We start from the raw sequence: 22,247 nt of genomic DNA on the forward strand, positions 1-22,247 counted from the left end.
ACTCTACTCACAGTAAGTTTCGTAACCCCCAAGGCAGCATGGACAGAAACTTTCGTCTGAGTTTCCTGTACGACTTCAAACTTGGACGAAAAGTTACCGGAACTACACCGGCCATGGATCTGTTACTGAGTGTTGGTTTCAAATGTTTCGACATAAAGATGAAAGTCTTGAAGACCACGAAGGTCGTAGAAGGAAGCCATTCTTATATGAACACATATTAAGGGAGACAGTTGAAACAGACCCTCGCACAACAGTACGTGAGCTTGTAGAAAAACTAGGCACAAGCAAATCAAACATTGCCAACCACCTGAGTGCGATTGGAAACACGAAAAAGTTGGATAAGTGGGTTCCGCATGAGCTGACTGAAGATCAACAAAATCGGCGTTATGAGACCTGTCAAGGATGACGCTCCAAAAATTGAACGAATAGGGAATCGAGGTTCTGCCTCATCCACCTTATTCCCCAGACCTTTCTACTACAGATTTTCATTTTGTAAGCACTTTAACAACTTTTTGAGCAATAAACACTTTCAAAACCAGACAGCCGCAGAAGAAGCTTTCAGGGAGTTTATTGACCATAGAAACTTTGATTTCTACAGCAGGTGCATAAACAGCATCGTTACACGTTGGTAAAAGTGTGTTGAAACAAACGATGCTTACTTTGATTAAAGCATGTTTTACAACACTGGTTTATAGTTTTCCAAACTTCGCAGATCAAAAACATTTGACCCGGCATGGCCAGGTGGTTAAGGCACTCGTATCGTAATCCGAGAGTCGCGGGTTGGGTTCCCCGTCACACCAAACATGCTTGCCCTTTCAGCCGTGGGGGCGTTATAATATGACGGTCAATCTCCCTATTCGTTGGTAAAAGAATAGCCCATGAGTTGACGTTTGGTGGTAATGACTAGCTGCCTCCCTTTAGTCTTACACTGCTAAATTAGGGACGGCTAGTGCAGATAGCCCCGAGGTAGCTTTGTGCGAAATTCAAATCAAAAACAACCTAACAGATGCATTTTTTCTCTCCTGTTTTCATTTTCTCTGGCAAATTGCCCTAATGATTAAGTGATAAGTGTGCAAACTTTTACGACGCTAAAGTTCGGGTTTCGATATACTATTTGCTCAGAACACATTGTTTAGATTTGTATTTGATCAATACATACTATCTCTAGTTAAAAATGATGTTATTATTTGTATAACGATACTATTATACTATAAGTAACATCTAATGTATTAGGTTGAGGAATAATTCGTGAGCGTTTTTAAATAATTTCATTCAAGCATTACATGCAAGACTATACAATACTTCAATGCATGAACACATTACACCCAAAACATTTATTATGATACTTTATTTCATGTAATACCTAGGTATATAGTATGCATTGTTTTAAACGAAATTGCAAGAAATTAAATGCGAAAAGCAGATGGTGTCGAAAATGCTCGATTTTGTCCACTTGACATTCCATTTAATGAGCTGAAAATGAAAGCAAAAATTAAAGACATATGAAAATCAAACACACCATCTATTAGAGCAAAAAATTATCTACCAAATGACATGAACTATTTTGTGAAAGCGTTTCATTTATGAATATATTTTTTTAACTTGAAAAAACGCTCACGAATTATTACTCAACCCAATATATAATTAACATTCAGTTACCCTTAAATTACATATTTCTATTGCGTTCACTGTCGGAAAGGTTCAAACAATGCACTGTGCTGACTCATTTTCTGTGTTGAGCATAATAAGAATGTCTAACAGGCATTAATGAGATAAGTTGTCATTCTGAGAGAATTTTTAATCTGCCTTTTCTGACTGGCACAGTATTAGGAACTCTGTAATAAATGAAGTCATTACAACTGTTTTGATTAAAGAATAAGTTTGAAAATATTATGTAAAAGTCCGATGAGGTCACGTGGTAATTCTAGGGTTAAGAAATACACATCCTAGCAATTCTGTGATAAACACGGGGAAGGAAAACAAAGTTCAAAGTTCTCGTTTTGTGGTCGATATGTGTTTTATTGTGAACAACTTTTTCGTATAACATAGCGCATTGATTTCAGGTGAGAGCTCGCGCTCGTGCGTGTGTGACTACATCAGGCGAGTTCCAGTATTGTTACCTCACCAATAGCACGTGCTATACACACTATTCAGTGGTCGTAGCGGTGTAAATTTTCTGCCTTGTCAGGATTTCTACAACGTGCCCTCTCGTGCCCGTCTGGCGAGTAATTTCTCTTAAGGGCAGAGGAGCTTCTTCTGTAGGGTATCCGTCCTCTGCGCTCTGTTGGTCACGTCACTAGGAACAGACTAATAGGAACGTTCAATAGCAAGTTGAAATTGAATACAACAATTCATATAAACTAACAAAGATACGGAACTGCATCTGCTATCGTAACTTTTCAAGATGTCGTTCAAGTACACAAACATCCCATAATAGACACTGCTCACAGGATCTGCCGACAGTCAACCTCTTGTTTCTGATGTCTCAGGAACCGGGGTTTGAGTGAGGAAACTGTTACTTTTGTCGACATGGTTTTTATCTCTACTGACGTAAAACCTTCATCCTTCAGTAGGTGTCGCTACTGAAAAAGTACAAAAGTAAGAGAAAGTTAACTCGGATGATAGGACTAACAAAACGTATTGATGTTTTGAATACTGTATTAAATATACTTGAGTAACGTGATATTTGAAAACTTTGGACCTGCAACAAACACACACACTATAAACTGTACGAGATACTCGGGGCGTATTTGATATTACTTTGAATATTAGTGAAGAAAAAAAAAAGGATGGTTTTTGTTGTGTATTTTGTTTTTTTCAGAATCTTCGCTCGAAGCTAAACAAAGCGCTATCTACATATAGCCACTGCTAACTTCTGAAACTACTGCCTTTAAAGTTCTTCGCACGTTCTTTTGTCCTGCAATCAATGTTCGGGTTCGAGTCCCCGTCACACCAAACATGCTCGCCCTTTCAGCTATGTGGACACTATAATGTAACGATCAATCCCATCATTTGTTGGTAAAGGAGTAGCGGTGGGTGGTGATAACTAGCTTCCTTTCCTCTAGTCTTACACTGTAAAATTAGGGACGGCTAGCGCAGATATCCCTTGTGTAGTTTTGTACAAAATTCAAACCAAACCAGTGCCTAAGGACGTTGGGCCCGGCATGGCCAGATGGTTAAGGCACTCGACTCGTAATCCGAGGGTCACGGGTTCGAATCCCTGTCACACCATACATGCTCACTCTTTCAGCCGTGGGAGCATTATAATGTGAGGTCATTCCCACTATTCGTTGATAAAAGAGTAGTCCAAGAGTTGGCGGTGGGTGGTGATGACAGCTGCCTTCCTTCTAGTTTTACACTGCTAAATTAGGAAAAGCTAGCGCAGATAGCCCTCATATAGTTAAACAAACTAAGGACGTTAACGACTAGGCCATTGCTCAGACCGAAATGGTGGCATCCCTTTTGTAATGTCCGATTTTAGGTTCAGAAAAATAGAAAGGATTTCAAACGTTTTTAATGTTATTTAATCAATAATGTTTGTTCCATTATTATTAATTACTTCCTGCCAACGATTCACAAGCTTTTAAAATTCTTGGGATTTGGAGGAAAAGAATGTATCGTGGGTAGTTTTGACATCTTCATGTGTTACAAGCTCTTTTTCATCAAGATAGTTCTGCAAACTTTATAATAGATGATAATCAGATGAGGCAAGGTCTGGAGAATAAGGAGGATGTGGAAGTTTTTCCCAGTCTAGCTCTTCAATCTTTACAGATGTGATCCTTGCTGTATGGGGCCGTGCATTATCCTGGTGTAACACAACACCTTTATGATTGAACAAAGCAGGACTCTTTTCTTTCAGTGCAACATTCAAACGCTCTAACTGTTGACAATAGAAGTCTGATGTAATTGTTACATTGAGTGGCAGCAACTGTTGATCATACCAACAATATCCCACCAAACATTTAATGAGACTTTTCTAGGGTGGAGGTTCATTTTGGGCTGTGCTTTAGCTAGTTTACCTGGACTGAGACATTGTCTGCAGCGCTCAATATTTTTATAATATATCCATTTTTCATTTCCAGTCACTAACCTGTCCAAAAAACAGTGAGATACGTTTACAAGAATGCAGAGAAGTGCAAATGTCCACTCTTGGCCTAAGGTTGGCTTTAGTCAAATCATGAGGGACCCATTTTCCAAGTTCTGACACCTTTCCAAGCTGTTACAGATGATGGGTTGAATTAGGCTTCTGTGCTAGTTCTTCAACTGTTAAAGCACAATCTTCATCAAGTGCAGCAAGCAGCAAGACATCATTAAACTCAACAGGACGACCTGAATGTGACGCATCACTTAAGCTGTGACAATACCTGATCTGAACTTCTGAAACCATCTTCGACATTTTCTTTCATTGAGAGACTCCGCACCATAAACACCTTGAATGTTTCGTGTAGTTTCTGCTGCACTATTGCCTTTTCTAAACTCATAAAACATTATATGCCTGATGTGCTCCTAAGTCACATCTATCTTCATAAGAGTTTATTTGATTAATGATCTGAATAAGTGGAGTTTAGTTAGTTTCTATTATTTGTCTGAATATTTTTATATACACGTTCTACTACATAGTTTAGTCATTAAAGCCTTTTACAAAGACAGAAATGATGATGCACTTTCTGTATTAAAGTTTCGGACATTACTTATGGATGACCTGATATATATATACATATATATGTATTGTATCATTTGTGGTGGGAGAACAGGATCAAGTGTCGACTTAAATTTCAGAATTGTATGTTTTTAACATTAAATAAATTAAACGTGTTCGACATTTTGTATATCAAAATATTTACGCTTCAATACACAAAAATTCGAAAATATACTCAAATTTATTTTAAAATATTTTCAAAGAATCTTATGATATCTTAAATGCCTAAGGCGACTTTAATGTTGATATAAACATTTATCTGAATAATATAAAATAATATTTAATTAATAAATATATGTTCTGCTTTTTGTGAAGCTTAACAGGTCTTGAACGCAGAATGTTTGAAATGGGAATCTAATCTGTGGCATGAAAAACCAACACATTTGTGCGAAGCGCAAACCATACTAATACTACAGGCTATGGAGGAATGTCCCCTTCCCCCATAATAATTGTAAAAAAAAGAAAGAAAGAAAAAAATGCTATGAAATTAAATATGGAACCAAGCTTGCATGGAACGCAACTTGAACACGTGCGTGGCTGATCACGAACAATCCACAAACATCCGAGTAAACAAATCACTATTCTGTTGTAATACTAAAATCTCCCACTATTCTGTTGTAACAGTGAAATCTCCCGTTTGAAGGAGTGTTAAATTTGACATAAAATGTATTTAAAAGATAGAACAAAATATTTAATAAATATATTACTTTTCGTGCAGTATAACGACCATGATTTGTTTTTTATTTAGTTCGAGTTATACAACTGTAGCTATGTATTGGGAACAAAACGAAACAGAAATACTGTAGTATATATAAGTTGGCAATGAAGACAATATAATAGGATCCTTAAGGGGTGGATTCCAGAGTTTACTCAACATCGTGTACAATGATCGGTTCATGAGATATAACTCTTCACCCGTGAAAAGTCTGAGAGTTGGCCACGTTTCTTAAGAAGTTTTGAGCTTGAGTGGGGTTTTGTTCCTGAGAGGTACGTTTCAAAGCGTGCCAAATTTCTTCAGATAAAAGCAGTGAAAAGACTTTGGAAGTCTGTGACGGATGCCTTACACAAAAATCAGCGCAGGTGCCGGAGCGACATCGTGCGACAGAACCACATAAAACTGACGTCACGAAGATGTCCCGGCGGTTTTTAAAAGCGCAAATATGCCCTTTATGAGACGATATTCAAAAGCACTTATGCGTTTAGTTTATGAATACTCCAATACCGAAAGGTCCTCCAACAATGGTAGCTTACAGCTCCTCACGTTTTCAATGAAGTGTGAAAAGAGTTGAGACTCAATGTGCCATGATCGTTTTGTGACTGCCATGGAGTAGATTGCTTTTAAACGCTTGCCCATTGATAAACTCACATAATGAAAGACGAGAGGAACAGGGTGTACCAATGTCTGGAAGTTCATCACAGTTTCCATTCACGGTCCTTCACAATCGCTTCTCGAGTGTATGAGGAAAGTAACAGCGTGACTTTATGACGTTTAAGTACACGATAGTGTAAGAATTATAGCGTTCACAAAGGGTATAAATGTTTGTGTAAAAACAATTTATAGAATTTTATTATCTATGTTACAACGTACTTTATATTAGCAGTTCGTCCTTAATTAAGTCATGTCCTTGTGTGCGAGAAACCATCAGATTTTGTGAAAACTCTTGTCTCTTATCTAGCTAAGAAAGTACTATGTTAACTAGAAGTACAGTGAAACTTGTGTCTCTTATCTAGATAAGAAAGTACTATGTTAACTAAAAGTACAGTGAAACTTGTGTCTGTTATCTAGATAAGAAAGTACTATGTTAACTAGAAGTACAGTGAAACTTGTGTCTGTTATCTAGATAAGAAAGTACTATGTTAACTAGAAGTACAGTGAAACTTGTGTCTCTTATCTAGATAAGAAAGTACTATGTTAACTAGAAGTACAGTGAAACTTGTGTCTCTTATTTAGATAATAAAGTACAATGTTAACTAGAAGTACAGTGAAACTTGTGTCTCTTATCTAGATAAGAAAGTACTATGTTAACTAGAAGTACAGTGAAACTTGTGTCTCTTATCTAGATAAGAAAGTACTATGTTAACTAGAAGTACAGTGAAACTTGTGTCTGTAATCTAGATAAGAAAGTACTATGTTAACTAGAAGTACAGTGAAACTTGTGTCTCTTATCTAGATAAGAAAGTACAATGTTAACTAAAAGTACAGTGAATTTTGGGTCTGTTATCTAGATAATAAAGTACTATGTTAACTAGAAGTACAGTGAAACTTGTATCTCTTATCTAGATAAGAAAGTACAATGTTAACTAGAAGTACAGTGAAACTTGTGTCTCTTATCTAGATAAGAAAGTACTATGTTAACTAAAAGTACAGTGAAACTTGTGTCTGTTATCTAGATAAGAAAGTACTATGTTAACTAGAAGTACAGTGAAACTTGGGTCTGTTATCTAGCTAAGAAAGTACTATGTTAACTAGAAGTACAGTGAAACTTGTGTCTGTTATCTAGATAAGAAAGTACTATGTTAACTAGAAGTACAGTGAAACTTGTGTCTCTTATCTAGATAAGAAAGTACAATGTTAACTAAAAGTACAGTGAATTTTGGGTCTGTTATCTAGATAATAAAGTACTATGTTAACTAGAAGTACAGTGAAACTTGTGTCTCTTATCTAGATAAGAAAGTACAATGTTAACTAGAAGTACAGTGAAACTTGTGTCTCTTATCTAGATAAGAAAGTACTATGTTAACTAGAAGTACAGTGAAACTTGTGTCTCTTATCTAGATAAGAAAGTACAATGTTAACTAGAAGTACAGTGAAACTTGTGTCTCTTATCTAGATAAGAAAGTACTATGTTAACTAGAAGTACAGTGAAACTTGTGTCTGTAATCTAGATAAGAAAGTACTATGTTAGCTAGAAGTACAGTGAAACTTGGGTCTGTTATCTAGCTAAGAAAGTACTATGTTAACTAGAAGTACAGTGAAACTTGTGTCTGTTATCTAGATAAGAAAGTACTATGTTAACTAGAAGTACAGTGAAACTTGTGTCTGTTATCTAGATAAGAAAGTACTATGTTAACTAGAAGTACAGTGAAACTTGTGTCTCTTATCTAGATAAGAAAGTACTATGTTAACTAGAAGTACAGTGAAACTTGTGTCTCTTATCTAGATAAGAAAGTACTATGTTAACTAGAAGTACAGTGAAACTTGTGTCTCTTATCTAGATAAGAAAGTACTATGTTAACTAGAAGTACAGTGAAACTTGTGTCTGTAATCTAGATAAGAAAGTACTATGTTAACTAGAAGTACAGTGAAACTTGTGTCTCTTATCTAGATAAGAAAGTACAATGTTAACTAAAAGTACAGTGAAACTTGTATCTCTTATCTAGATAAGAAAGTACAATGTTAACTAGAAGTACAGTGAAACTTGTGTCTCTTATCTAGATAAGAAAGTACAATGTTAACTAGAAGTACAGTGAAACTTGTGTCTCTTATCTAGATAAGAAAGTACTATATTAACTAGAAGTACAGTGAAACTTGTGTCTCTTATCTAGATAAGAAAGTACTATGTTAACTAAAAGTACAGTGAAACTTGTGTCTGTTATCTAGATAAGAAAGTACTATGTTAACTAGAAGTACAGTGAAACTTGGGTCTGTTATCTAGCTAAGAAAGTACTATGTTAACTAGAAGTACAGTGAAACTTGTGTCTGTTATCTAGATAAGAAAGTACTATGTTAACTAGAAGTACAGTGAAACTTGTGTCTGTTATCTAGATAAGAAAGTACTATGTTAACTAGAAGTACAGTGAAACTTGTGTCTGTTATCTAGATAAGAAAGTACTATGTTAACTAGAAGTACAGTGAAACTTGTGTCTCTTATCTAGATAAGAAAGTACAATGTTAACTAAAAGTACAGTGAATTTTGGGTCTGTTATCTAGATAATAAAGTACTATGTTAACTAGAAGTACAGTGAAACTTGTGTCTCTTATCTAGATAAGAAAGTACAATGTTAACTAGAAGTACAGTGAAACTTGTGTCTCTTATCTAGATAAGAAAGTACTATGTTAACTAGAAGTACAGTGAAACTTGTGTCTCTTATCTAGATAAGAAAGTACAATGTTAACTAGAAGTACAGTGAAACTCGTGTCTCTTATCTAGATAAGAAAGTACTATGTTAACTAGAAGTACAGTGAAACTTGTGTCTCTTATCTAGATAAGAAAGTACAATGTTAACTAGAAGTACAGTGAAACTTGTGTCTCTTATCTAGATAAGAAAGTACTATGTTAACTAGAAGTACAGTGAAACTTGTGTCTCTTATCTAGATAAGAAAGTACAATGTTAACTAGAAGTACAGTGAAACTTGTGTCTCTTATCTAGATAAGAAAGTACTATGTTAACTAGAAGTACAGTGAAACTTGTGTCTCTTATCTAGATAAGAAAGTACTATGTTAACTAGAAGTACAGTGAAACTTGTGTCTCTTATCTAGATAAGAAAGTACTATGTTAACTAAAAGTACAGGGAAACTTGTGTCTGTTATCTAGATAAGAAAGTACTATGTTAACTAGAAGTACAGTGAAACTTGGGTCTGTTATCTAGCTAAGAAAGTACTATGTTAACTAGAAGTACAGTGAAACTTGTGTCTGTTATCTAGATAAGAAAGTACTATGTTAACTAGAAGTACAGTGAAACTTGTGTCTGTTATCTAGATAAGAAAGTACTATGTTAACTAGAAGTACAGTGAAACTTGTGTCTCTTATCTAGATAAGAAAGTACTATGTTAACTAGAAGTACAGTGAAACTTGTGTCTCTTATCTAGATAAGAAAGTACTATGTTAACTAGAAGTACAGTGAAACTTGTGTCTCTTATCTAGATAATAAAGTACTATGTTAACTAGAAGTACAGTGAAACTTGTGTCTCTTATCTAGATAATAAAGTACTATGTTAACTAGAAGTACAGTGAAACTTGTGTCTCTTATCAAGATAAGAAAGTACAATGTTAACTAGAAGTACAGTGAAACTTGTGTCTCTTATCTAGATAAGAAAGTACAATGTTAACTAGAAGTACAGTGAAACTTGTGTCTCTTATCTAGATAAGAAAGTACAATGTTAACTAGAAGTACAGTGAAACTTGTGTCTCTTATCTAGATAAGAAAGTACAATGTTAACTAGAAGTACAGTGAAACTTGTGTCTGTTATTTAGATAAGAAAGTACTATGTTAACTAGAAGTACAGTGAAACTTGTGTCTGTTATCCAGATAAGAAAGCACTATGTTAACTAGAAGTACAGTGAAACTTGTGTCTGTTATCCAGATAAGAAAGTACTATGTTAACTAGAAGTACAGTGAAACTTGTGTCTGTTATCCAGATAAGAAAGTACTATGTTAACTAGAAGTACAGTGAAACTTGTTTCTGTTATCTAGATAAGAAAGTACTATGTTAACTAGAAGTACAGTGAAACTTGTGTCTGTTATCCAGATAAGAAAGTACTATGTTAACTAGAAGTACAGTGAAACTTGTGTCTCTTATCAAGATAAGAAAGTACAATGTTAACTAGAAGTACAGTGAAACTTGTGTCTCTTATCTAGATAAGAAAGTACAATGTTAACTAGAAGTACAGTGAAACTTGTGTCTGTTATTTAGATAAGAAAGTACTATGTTAACTAGAAGTACAGTGAAACTTGTGTCTGTTATCCAGATAAGAAAGTACTATGTTAACTAGAAGTACAGTGAAACTTGTGTCTGTTATCCAAATAAGAAAGTACTATGTTAACTAGAAGTACAGTGAAACTTGTGTCTGTTATCCAGATAAGAAAGTACTATGTTAACTAGAAGTACAGTGAAACTTGTGTCTGTTATCTAGATAAGAAAGTACTATGTTAACTAGAAGTACAGTGAAACTTGTGTCTGTTATCTAAATAAGAAAGTACTATGTTAACTAGAAGTACAGTGAAACTTGTGTCTCTTATCTAGATAAGAAAGTACTATGTTAACTAGAAGTACAGTGAAACTTGTGTCTCTTATCTAGATAAGAAAGTACTATGTTAACTAGAAGTACAGTGAAACTTGTGTCTGTTATCCAGATAAGAAAGTACTATGTTAACTAGAAGTACAGTGAAACTTGTGTCTCTTATCTAGATAAGAAAGTACAATGTTAACTAGAAGTACAGTGAAACTTGTGTCTCTTATCAAGATAAGAAAGTACTATGTTAACTAGAAGTACAGTGAAACTTGTGTCTCTTATCTAGATAAGAAAGTACTATGTTAACTAAAAGTACAGTGAATTTTGGGTCTGTTATCTAGATAAGAAAGTACAATGTTAACTAGAAGTACAGTGAAACTTGTGTCTGTTATCTAGATAAGAAAGTACTATGTTAACTAGAAGTACAGTGAAACTTGTGTCTCTTATCTAGATAAGAAAGTACTATGTTAACTAGAAGTACAGTGAAACTTGTGTCTGTTATCCAGATAAGAAAGTACTATGTTAACTAGAAGTACAGTGAAACTTGTGTCTGTTATCCAGATAAGAAAGTACTATGTTAACTAGAAGTACAGTGAAACTTGTGTCTGTTATCCAGATAAGAAAGTACTATGTTAACTAGAAGTACAGTGAAACTTATGTCTCTTATCTAGATAAGAAAGTACTATGTTAACTAGAAGTACAGTGAAACTTGTGTCTGTAATCTGGCTAAGAAAGTACTATGTTAACTAGAAGTACAGTGAAACTTGTGTCTGTAATCTGGCTAAGAAAGTACTATGTTAACTAGAAGTACAGTGAAACTTGTGTCTGTTATCAGATAATTTAAACAAATGTGAAAACTAGGAAACAAGCCACAATTTCAACAGAGCCAGTAACCCACGATGTCACTTACCCCATTACACATTATAGTTTTAGTCTGTTGAGAGTATAATAATCACTAATGACATAAAAGTAGAAATGTACTGTTATTAACCACCGTCTATTTTTATCAGAAAGTATATAATTCACCCTCCCCATTTTATAGTTTTAATAGCACACGATATTGTAATTTTAATACTGTAATGATATATTAATGATGTTATGAACCTAGTATTTCAAGCAAACCAAGATTTACTGAGCCAGACATTGTGGCTTGAATTAGGCCTTACGACCCATCTAAATTGTAATTTTGTTCGTTCGTTTATTACCATCGTAGTAATTTTGGTTTAGATTATTTTAAAAATATAACTGTTGTTAGAATTAAAATAAAAAAGCAACAACCCTGAATGCTCACAAAAATTTTCCAACAACCGCTCGATTTTGTATTAAGGTCTTATACACTAGCGCTCTCTAAAATTTAATATTTAAAGTAGAAAAATTTGCATTTAAATTGTTTATAAAAATGTAATGAGTTATAAAATTTATAACAAATGGATTTAAAAACGTCGTTAAATTAAAATTTATTGTAGCCATTAAATAAAAGTTTGTCTTTTAACGGGGTCTACAATAAATGTAAATAAAGTGATTTTATTACATACTGTTAGTTAATTTGTAATTTATGGGACTATTATACTTTCAACAGTACGTGACACCGCACTGTTTATATAAATACCTATAGATATTTATATGCATATATGTAAATTTTAAATAATTACCACCGAGAATACGAAGCACATATAACACACACAAAGAGATAATAGGTGTCGCTTTATTACGTTTGGAATAACTAATGACAGGAGAAAGTTAACAAGACATAAAAAAACAGTTATTTAGACTCGTGAAACCATATACACACACGCGTTTTCTTTCATTATGAACTAATATCATACAAATATCTATAATAATGTTTTATAAATTTCAAACGGAAAAACAACATTTTTTTTAACTATGGTTTAGTGACTTCGAAAATAATTTACAACATATTCTGTTTAGAATGTTAAATTCTAGTTCATCTGCTTTGAAACTTCAAAAAAGTCGATTTCTTTTAATTGTGTAATTTCGTTCATCAGAGGATAAAAAAATTAAGTTAGTTTAAAAATCTACCAAGATAAAAAAGTTTATAAAGAAGTAAAATTCATGTGCTTTTCTTAAAGGAAGAAACTTTATTAATTTGAATTTACAGGTTTTTCTCTCTTTTTCTTCTTATTCCAATAATGTGTCTTCAGATTGGTTAATGACTTCCGTTGTTTCCAGCCGGTAGTTTTAGTTTTTTCAAGATTATTCCAAACACCCTCACCAGATGACGCACCGTTCCTTTTTTGGCTTAACCATATTGTCACCTTCTTTACAGTTGAAAGTTCGAGCAAATTCTTCAAAATTGGACACAGAGCCCCAAACTCTGTCGAAGAGTATTTCCAGTTTATTTATGAAATAGACCGTGGATAAGTATGAATGTCTAGAAAAGTTTTTTAAACAAATTTTAGTAATTCTAACTTTAATATTCGTACAAAGCTACCCGAGGGCTATCTGAGCTAGCCTTCTCTAAATTAGCAGTGATATAATAGAGAAAAGATAATTTGTCCACACCACCCACCGCCAACGTTTAGGCCACTCTTTTACCAACGAGTAGTAGGATTGACCGTCAAATTATAACTTTTCCACGGCTAAATAGGCGAGTATTGTCAGAGACGATAATTTGAACCTGCGACATTCAGATTGCAAGTCGAGCGTCCTGTGACCTCACTATCTAATAACTGCAGTTTTTTAATTATCTTAACTCTTACTTGCTTCGCCTAGAGTCACTGACCAAGGTGTGAATTAGTGAGTAACTATCTCTGTGTTACAACGACGTTCAGTTTTATAACGTGGAAGGTTTGTTTTTATGTTTTGTTTGAGTTTTAATTTTGCGCAAAGCTACACGCGGACCATCTGCGCTAGCCGTCCCTAATTTAGCAGTGTAAGATTAGAATGAAAGCAACTAGTCATCACCACTCACCGCCAACTCTTGAGCTACTCTTTTTACCAACGAATAGTGCGATTGACCATCACATTATAACGCCCCCACGGCTGAAAGGGCGAGCATGTTTGGTGCGACGGACATTCTAACTCGCGACCCTCAGATTACGAATCGAATGCCTTAGCACACCTAGCCATGGAGGGTTAGGCCCACAAAGGAGGGCAAATCACTATAAAGGTATAGGAAGAACGAATAGTTCGTCCATCTCCCCAGTGGCACAACGGTATGTATGGAGACTTATAAAGCTAAAATCGGGGTTCGATACTGTGGTGAACAAAGGACAGATTGTGTGGCTTTAAGCTTAATTCAAAACAACAACTATCTCCCAAATCGAACTCCGGATTTTAGTGTTGCAAGTAGGCAAACTTTCAACTGACCCACGAGGGGAGTACAACAATAAAGTACCATATAGGTGTATAAAGGAAACATAAGAATATTCAACAAAGAGTAACCGACAGAATATTTTGAATCAAATCAGTAAACGTACCTGTACTTAGGCGGACTATGATTGTCATACTGGATCATGCTCTTTATGGCCTGGGGTCGGGCTTTGCTACACCAAACCTGGGTAACAGAACAAACGTATTTTACTCAATACAATCATTCTTGAATTCATAGCTCTTAACTTATAAATAAACTAGATATAAGCTCATTTTTATATACAGAATAGTTTAAGTGAAAACTATTCAATAGGCTTAGCTTAGTGAACACTAAGAAATAAGAATAGCTCATACATAAACTAAAGATAATCTTATTTATATATATAGAATAGTTTGGGTTAAAACTGTTCATTAGGCTTAGCTTAGTGAACCTTAAGAAATAAGAATAACTAAAAACATACTATCTCAAACTGACATTCGTTTTATCATAGAGAACAGAGAACACACGAGTTGTTTCATGTTTGGTGCAAACAAAGCAGACGAATAAAACATAAAAACATAATAATAATAGAATTAAGTAAACTCTAAATATTTGATGAGAAGCAATAGTGTGGAAAATTTTCGAAACAAAAAGAGTTGGAAAAAATTTAATTTATAAACTAAAGCTTAAACAAAACATATTTAAGTCAGTAGTGGATATTGTAGAATGAATATTTGGTCTTAACAGAAACTGTGAATTCAGTCTAAGATAGATGTTTCTCTTTGTAAATACTGTACGTTGTGTCAGGGGAGTTTTTACTCACGGCTTTTATGAATAAAAATTAAAAATATATCTGTTACTGAGCGATATATGGTTATATAATACTGCTAACAAATGGCGCTATTCATATTTCTACCAATTTATTTAAAGTGATTCCCGCAAAACGGTTTATTTAGATTCATTGGTCTAGGGACTTACTTAGGGGTTAAGTTACTCGCAATGAACACAGTACATAGCCTAACGTGGCTTTGCTCTAAAATACCCCAACAAAAAAACTGAGGTCGTAAGATAATATAATTTCTTCCAAATTTATGTGCTACCTTATAATAAAAATTCAAGTTTAAATAACAGCAACAGAATTATTATGAAAGCAAAGAAAGATATGTTAAAATATGTCAACCATATCCAGTGAGGCTCTTCTCGCCCAATACCAGGGCTAATAAGGATGGTTAGGATACGATAGACACATCAGTCATTGGGGCATTATTTATATCATTACTTACATGAGCAACAATGATCATAATGCGAACTATGCTAAGGAAGATAAATGTATACTTCCGCGAACTACGGAACTTTGGATCCACAGTCCGGCACACTAACCACTAGGGGTCACTCACCTCACCTTTTGATCTTTGTAAACATGTTCCCTTACCCCTGTCACCTAACTAAGGAGAAGCATAGAAAAGAAAGTCACTGAACCACTGGCAACTTTCACAATACGATTTAACAACGATTATTTAAGCTGTTTGTGCTACTATTAGCTAAGCATAGCGTTAAAATGTGTTGATTTGTTTGCTCGTAGTTGGACACAAAGCTACAAAATGCTATCTGTACTGTGCCCAGCACGGGTATCGAAAATCAATTTTTAGTGAACAAGCCCACAGTCTTACCGCTGTGTCAATGGGAGGCAAAATGTATTGAAGCCTAACAAATTATATATATATATATATGTGTGTGTGTGTGTGTGTGTGTGTGATTTCGGTTTCTTTACGAAAAAGAAAAAAGCACTTTTTTTTATTAAAGTGTTTCTAAATTACGTAACCGGAAAAGAACAAAATGTCCGAAAAAACAACAAAACAATCGGCAGGAGAGAATTACGATTGTTAGGATCCCAAACTTAAAAATGAAACAACAATAGTTTTATCATCTGTAACGTACAATCAGTACTGGGTGTAGTTAGTTGTTAGATTACGCATTCGCTTTGAAAGAACACGTTTATAAACTGTTAATTAGAGACGTTTTAAACCCCGCTGGTTCTTACGTTAGCAAATGCCAAAAAGAAGAGTTGGTCAGGTGTAATATCTTTAAACTCGTCTCCTGGCAATCTATAATTCCTGGCTTTGTCTCCATACTTGAAAGTATAGGTTTGGTAACCCTAAAATAATCAAAAGAATGACATCAACGGTACAAACTGTACATTGCAACAATAAATATAAAGAAGTTTGTGGGTTACAGAGAGAGAAAGATAGTTCTAATTAATCAATTCTAACTAGTCTAACTCATGTAAAAAATCTACAAAATTAACATTTCTTATTAATACAAATTACAAACTAGATACTAAACTCAACACCAGAGTACCAATAAATGAGTAATATTCAACATGTGCTGAAAACACCTAGGACAAAAAAACTCTTAAAAAACTGAAATAGAAGCCTTTATAACCCGGGTTATAAGGGTTTCTATTTCAATAAACGGGTAAAAGATTTTCTCGAGGAGTAAATATTCCGCCATCTAGCGGCAATCACTAATATTACTTCGAAACACTTTTGTCTCAGTGTTCACTTTTTTCAGGTTTACTTGTCTTTATTTTTTACGACAATTAGATAATACACTGTGCAAAGAGTAAACAGTGATGATTTACATCATTCCACAAAAATTACTTTCTAATAATTATTAAAATTTACATCCCATAATATTTACAAGTTAACTTTAAGAATATTTAAATTATTTGGAAACTAAAGTCCTTTCGGAAACAGTATGGCCCGGCATGGCCAGGTGTGTTAAGGCACTCGACTCGTAATTTGAAAATCGTGGGTTGGAATCCCCGTCACACCAAATATGCTCGCCCTTTCAGCCGTGGGGTCGTTATAATGTTACGATCAATCCCACTGTTCGTTGGTAAAAGAGTAGTCCAAGAGTTGGCGGTAGGTGGTGATGACTAGTTGCCTTCCCTCTAGTCTTACACTGCTAAAATAGGGACTGCTAGCGCAGATAGCCTTCTTATAGATTTACGAGAAATTCAAAAACAAACTTTGTAGTTTGATTTAACAGATTTTAAAATCCGTTTCACTTTTCTAACTCAAAAATATTTTTATTTTTATAGTTTTTAACAGTTTTTAAATTGCACGCCACCTTTCTAAATCAAAAATATGTATTTTTAACAGTTTTTAAATTTAATTTCATGTTTATAAACCTAAAAATATTTCTGCAATTTTTTAACAGTTTTTAAAATTCACTTCACTTTTGTAGAACAAAAAATATTTTTATGTTCAGTTTCCGGCACTACTTTCGACGATGCTCATTATAGAAGAGATATATAGGCCAAAACTACACACGTATATATAAATTCAAAAGGAGTTTCACTGTGTAATGAAACACTTATATAAAGAGCTCATATCGTTTAGTTTTGCCCTGTCCAAACTGGAATATAATTATTTCGATCAGTTAGTAATCAGTTGTACGTAGAAAGAAAGTCATTTCCGGATAGATCCAGCTTTCCTTATAGGAAAGTAAAATGTTTGAAAAATCTTCCCTTCCTTCGAAAAATAAAAGTGAAAAATGTAGAATGAAACATAAGCAGTTTTAAAAGTTTTCTAAACTTCCACTTACTTTGTAAGCTTCTCTCAGTCCTCCATTGTCAGCAATGTTTTCTCCGAGAGTGTTTCTCCCGTTCAGCTGTGCACGTAAGAAGATTATTAAAATCATATTAAACCGGTTTACATAATAAAAAAATGGTATTACTGCGCGACTAAGAAATAGTATCGATGGATTGTTAATTTACGTTGGGCTTCAATATAATTATTTTATACAGCTATGTCTCTTAAAATAACTAATATTTAATCTGTATTTATATCGCAACTGTCACAATTTAACGTTTATACGTCTCAAGATAATCGGTATAATTGCTTTGTTCATATAACAGTTTAGAATGAGTGCTTTTATTTACGAGACTAGAGGGTGTTCCAAAAGTCACTGTGCACTTACATATTTATTAACAGACATGTTTCAATAGAGAATACAGAAGGTAAATATGAATGACAATTATAAACAATGTTGAAAGTGACCCCCGTTGACATCAATACAGGCTTGGATTCTTCTTATTTGCTATCAGTTGGTGGCTTGAAATAGACTGAATAGACATATTATTACAAAACTGTACAGTGACTTTCCGAACACCCTGTATTATGATATGAGAGAAAGAACTAGACATCTTCAAATCAGTACCATACAATATTTATTAGAACATTACAGTTACCATACAATACTTATTAGAGCATTACAGTTATTGTTATTTTCTAAATGAGTCTAGACTGTAATTTATCTCGTTTTGATCTCACGACAGCGAGTTCAATGGTCTATGAAGAGCAAAAAGAAAAAAAACAACAACTTTAGGTTGGGTTGTTTTATATTTCGCGCAAAGCTACACGAGGGCTACCTGCGCTAGTCGTCCGTAATTTTTGCAGTGTAAGACAAGAGGGAAGGCAGCTAGTTATCACCGCTCGCCGCCAACCCTTGGGATACTCTTTTACCAACGAATAGTGGTATTGAACCGTCACATTATAACGACCCCACGGCTGAAAGGGCAAGCATGTTTGGTATGACGGGGATTCGAACCCGCGACCCTCGTATTACGACTCGAGGACCTTAACCACCTGGCCATGCCGGGCTGTGAACAAGTTAAAAATACCAGCACGGCCAGGTGGTTAAGGCGCTCGACTCGTAATCTGAGGGTCGCGGGTTCGAATCCTCGGGACACAAACCATGATCGCACTTTATGACGTTATGATGTGACGGCCAATCCCATTATTCGTTGGTAAAAGAGTAGCCCAAACGTTGGCGGTGGGTGGTGATGACTAACTGCCTTCCCTTTAGTCCTACACTGCTAAATTAGAGACTGCTAGCGGAGATAGCTCTCATGTATCTTTGCGCGAAGTTAAAAACAAACAAACAAATTATTTGCGTATAGCTGAAACATAAAATGTATCGTACTAGGGCCTTATATTGCTCTTTCTTCTTCATTAACAAATTGTAATTTAGAAGTTTGGTTTGGTTAGTACCGAAACAGAAATAAACGTAATTACTTTAAGTTGTGTAGTGTCATCTTTAAAGTTGCTATATTGATCAACAAAACACTGAGCTTTCTTGTCAAACTCTTTCCGGGTTTCCTCGGACCACCACAACTTGACATTTCCTTCCCCATCATAAAGACTACCTAAAAACAATGAAACAATAAAACTGGTTGTAATTCCAACAACGTGTGTAACCAACCGCAAAGTGTTGTAATTTATAACTCTAACAGCAATGATTTTCGAAAAAAATGGGAAAACAGACACTGAAACAATTTAAAGTGTCATCCCAAGATAGATCTGTTTATTTATTGGATATTACACGGACATTAAACGATATCAATCGACTAAAACACCAAGACGAAGATAACAAGACAAACACACTGAGCTACCTTCAACACACGGTTTTGTGGAATTTTCTAGAATATACGGCTCAGACATGAAACTAAATTACGTTCTATGTGACCTACACCCATCATTGAATATAGAAAAGACCATAATATGAATCACAAACATTATCTCAATTAAACCTACACTTCCGACAATACAATGAAGTTGACGTTCTCTCGAATAAACGTAAACCAGTCATGACACTCTATGACGTCCCACTGACAACACTATGTGACGTTGATGTTCAACTAAAATAAACCTATATTAGTGACAACACTATGTGACGTTGATGTTCAACTAAAATAAACCTATATTAGTGACAACACTATGTGACGTTGATGTTCAACTAAAATAAACCTATATTAGTGACTACAGTCTGTGACGTTGATGTTCAACTAAAATAAACCTATATTAGTGACTACACTCTGTGACGTTGATGTTCAACTAAAATAAACCTATATTAGTGACTACAGTCTGTGACGTTGATGTTCAACTAAAATAAACCTATATTAGTGACTACACTCTGTGACGTTGATGTTCAACTAAAATAAACCTATATTAGTGACTACACTCTGTGACGTTGATGTTCAACTAAAATAAACCTATATTAGTGACTACACTCTGTGACGTTGATGTTCAATTAAAATAAACCTATATTAGTGACTACAGTCTGTGACGTTGATGTTCAACTAAAATAAACCTATATTAGTGACTACACTCTGTGACGTTGATGTTCAACTAAAATAAACCTATATTAGTGACTACACTCTGTGACGTTGATGTTCAACTAAAATAAACCTATATTAGTGACTACACTCTGTGACGTTGATGTTCAACTAAAATAAACCTATATTAGTGACTACACTCTGTGACGTTGATGTTCAACTAAAATAAACCTATATTAGTGACTACACTCTGTGACGTTGATGTTCAATTAAAATAAACCTATATTAGTGACTACACTCTGTGACGTTGATGTTCAACTAAAATAAACCTATATTAGTGACTACACTCTGTGACGTTGATGTTCAACTAAAATAAACCTATATTAGTGACTACACTCTGTGACGTTGATGTTCAACTAAAATAAACCTATATTAGTGACTACACTCTGTGATGTTGATGTTCAACTAAAATAAACCTATATTAGTGACTACACTCTGTGACGTTGATGTTCAACTAAAATAAACCTATATTAGTGACTACACTCTGTGACGTTGATGTTCAACTAAAATAAACCTATATTAGTGACTACAGTCTGTGACGTTGATGTTCAACTAAAATAAACCTATATTAGTGACTACACTCTGTGACGTTGATGTTCAACTAAAATAAACCTATATTAGTGACTACACTCTGTGACGTTGATGTTCAACTAAAATAAACCTATATTAGTGACTACACTCTGTGATGTTGATGTTCAACTAAAATAAACCTATATTAGTGACTACACTCTGTGATGTTGATGTTCAACTAAAATAAACCTATATTAGTGACTACAGTCTGTGATGTTGATGTTCAACTAAAATAAACCTATATTAGTGACTACAGTCTGTGATGTTGATGTTCAACTAAAATAAACCTATATTAGTGACTACGCTCTGTGATGTTGATGTTCAACTAAAATAAACCTATATTAGTGACTACACTCTGTGATGTTGATGTTCAACTAAAATAAACCTATATTAGTGACTACACTCTGTGACGTTGATGTTCAACTAAAATAAACCTATATTAGTGACTACACTCTGTGATGTTGATGTTCAACTAAAATAAACCTATATTAGTGACTACACTCTGTGATGTTGATGTTCAACTAAAATAAACCTATATTAGTGACTACAGTCTGTGATGTTGATGTTCAACTAAAATAAACCTATATTAGTGACTACACTCTGTGATGTTGATGTTCAACTAAAATAAACCTATATTAGTGACTACACTCTGTGATGTTGATGTTCAACTAAAATAAACCTATATTAGTGACTACAGTCTGTGATGTTGATGTTCAACTAAAATAAACCTATATTAGTGACTACACTCTGTGATGTTGATGTTCAACTAAAATAAACCTATATTAGTGACTACAGTCTGTGACGTTGATGTTCAACTAAAATAAACCTATATTAGTGACTACACTCTGTGATGTTGATGTTCAACTAAAATAAACCTATATTAGTGACTACAGTCTGTGACGTTGATGTTTAACTAAAATAAACCTATATTAGTGACTACACTCAGTGACGTTGATGTTCAACTAAAATAAACCTATATTAGTGACTACCATCTGTGACGTTGATGTTCAACTAAAAGAAACCTATATCGATTAAGCAACGGAAACCATTTACTTTTGACAAATTAATCATTCCTAATCAATTTTGATTTGTAAACTCAAATTCATCGTTTTGTTTGCTATAATGACACGATGATGTTTACGACAGTAAAAATATGCGACACAGATAGATATACAGTGTTTAACCCTTTAGTTATTAGCCCTATCAACTAACATGGAATTCTGAAGTTAAATAAAGCTATCTTCTAGATTTAAAAATACAAACCTTGGTCGTCAAAACCATGTGTTATTTCATGTCCAATCACCATTCCAATTCCTCCAAAATTCATAGCTCTGAAAGAGGAAAACAAATTCAGTTTTGTTGAACTCAGAGTAATTTTTCTCATCCCTAAACACTTGTCCAATATAATACTGATACAAATAATATAAGTAGAACTATACAGCCTGCAATGTTTAAAGAACAACGACTACATTAATAAAATGTTGTTTTAAACTAAGGACATCCAATGAATGGATTCTGTTGCAACCAAT

At 34.2% G+C, this 22,247-nt stretch overlaps 1 protein-coding gene across 2 annotated transcripts in view; it reads right to left on the minus strand.

The window, feature by feature from the left end:
- Positions 1-12,733: 12,733 nt before the first annotated feature.
- The window catches only part of LOC143254236 (neprilysin-1-like), a 45,524-nt gene continuing 36,010 nt past the window's right edge, over positions 12,734-22,247 (minus strand). For both annotated transcript variants that reach the window (XM_076509076.1, XM_076509075.1), the window contains 6 exons: positions 21,982-22,049; positions 19,049-19,179; positions 17,577-17,642; positions 16,009-16,122; positions 14,095-14,171; positions 12,734-12,989 (listed from right to left, as the gene is read on the minus strand). In XM_076509076.1, coding sequence (XP_076365191.1) covers positions 12,884-12,989; positions 14,095-14,171; positions 16,009-16,122; positions 17,577-17,642; positions 19,049-19,179; positions 21,982-22,049 — 562 coding nt within the window. In that variant the 3' untranslated portion in view covers positions 12,734-12,883. The remainder of the gene's footprint in view (positions 12,990-14,094; positions 14,172-16,008; positions 16,123-17,576; positions 17,643-19,048; positions 19,180-21,981; positions 22,050-22,247) is intronic.

Source organism: Tachypleus tridentatus, chromosome 6, assembly GCF_004210375.1.
Source record: "Tachypleus tridentatus isolate NWPU-2018 chromosome 6, ASM421037v1, whole genome shotgun sequence".
NCBI lineage: Eukaryota > Metazoa > Arthropoda > Merostomata > Xiphosura > Limulidae > Tachypleus > Tachypleus tridentatus.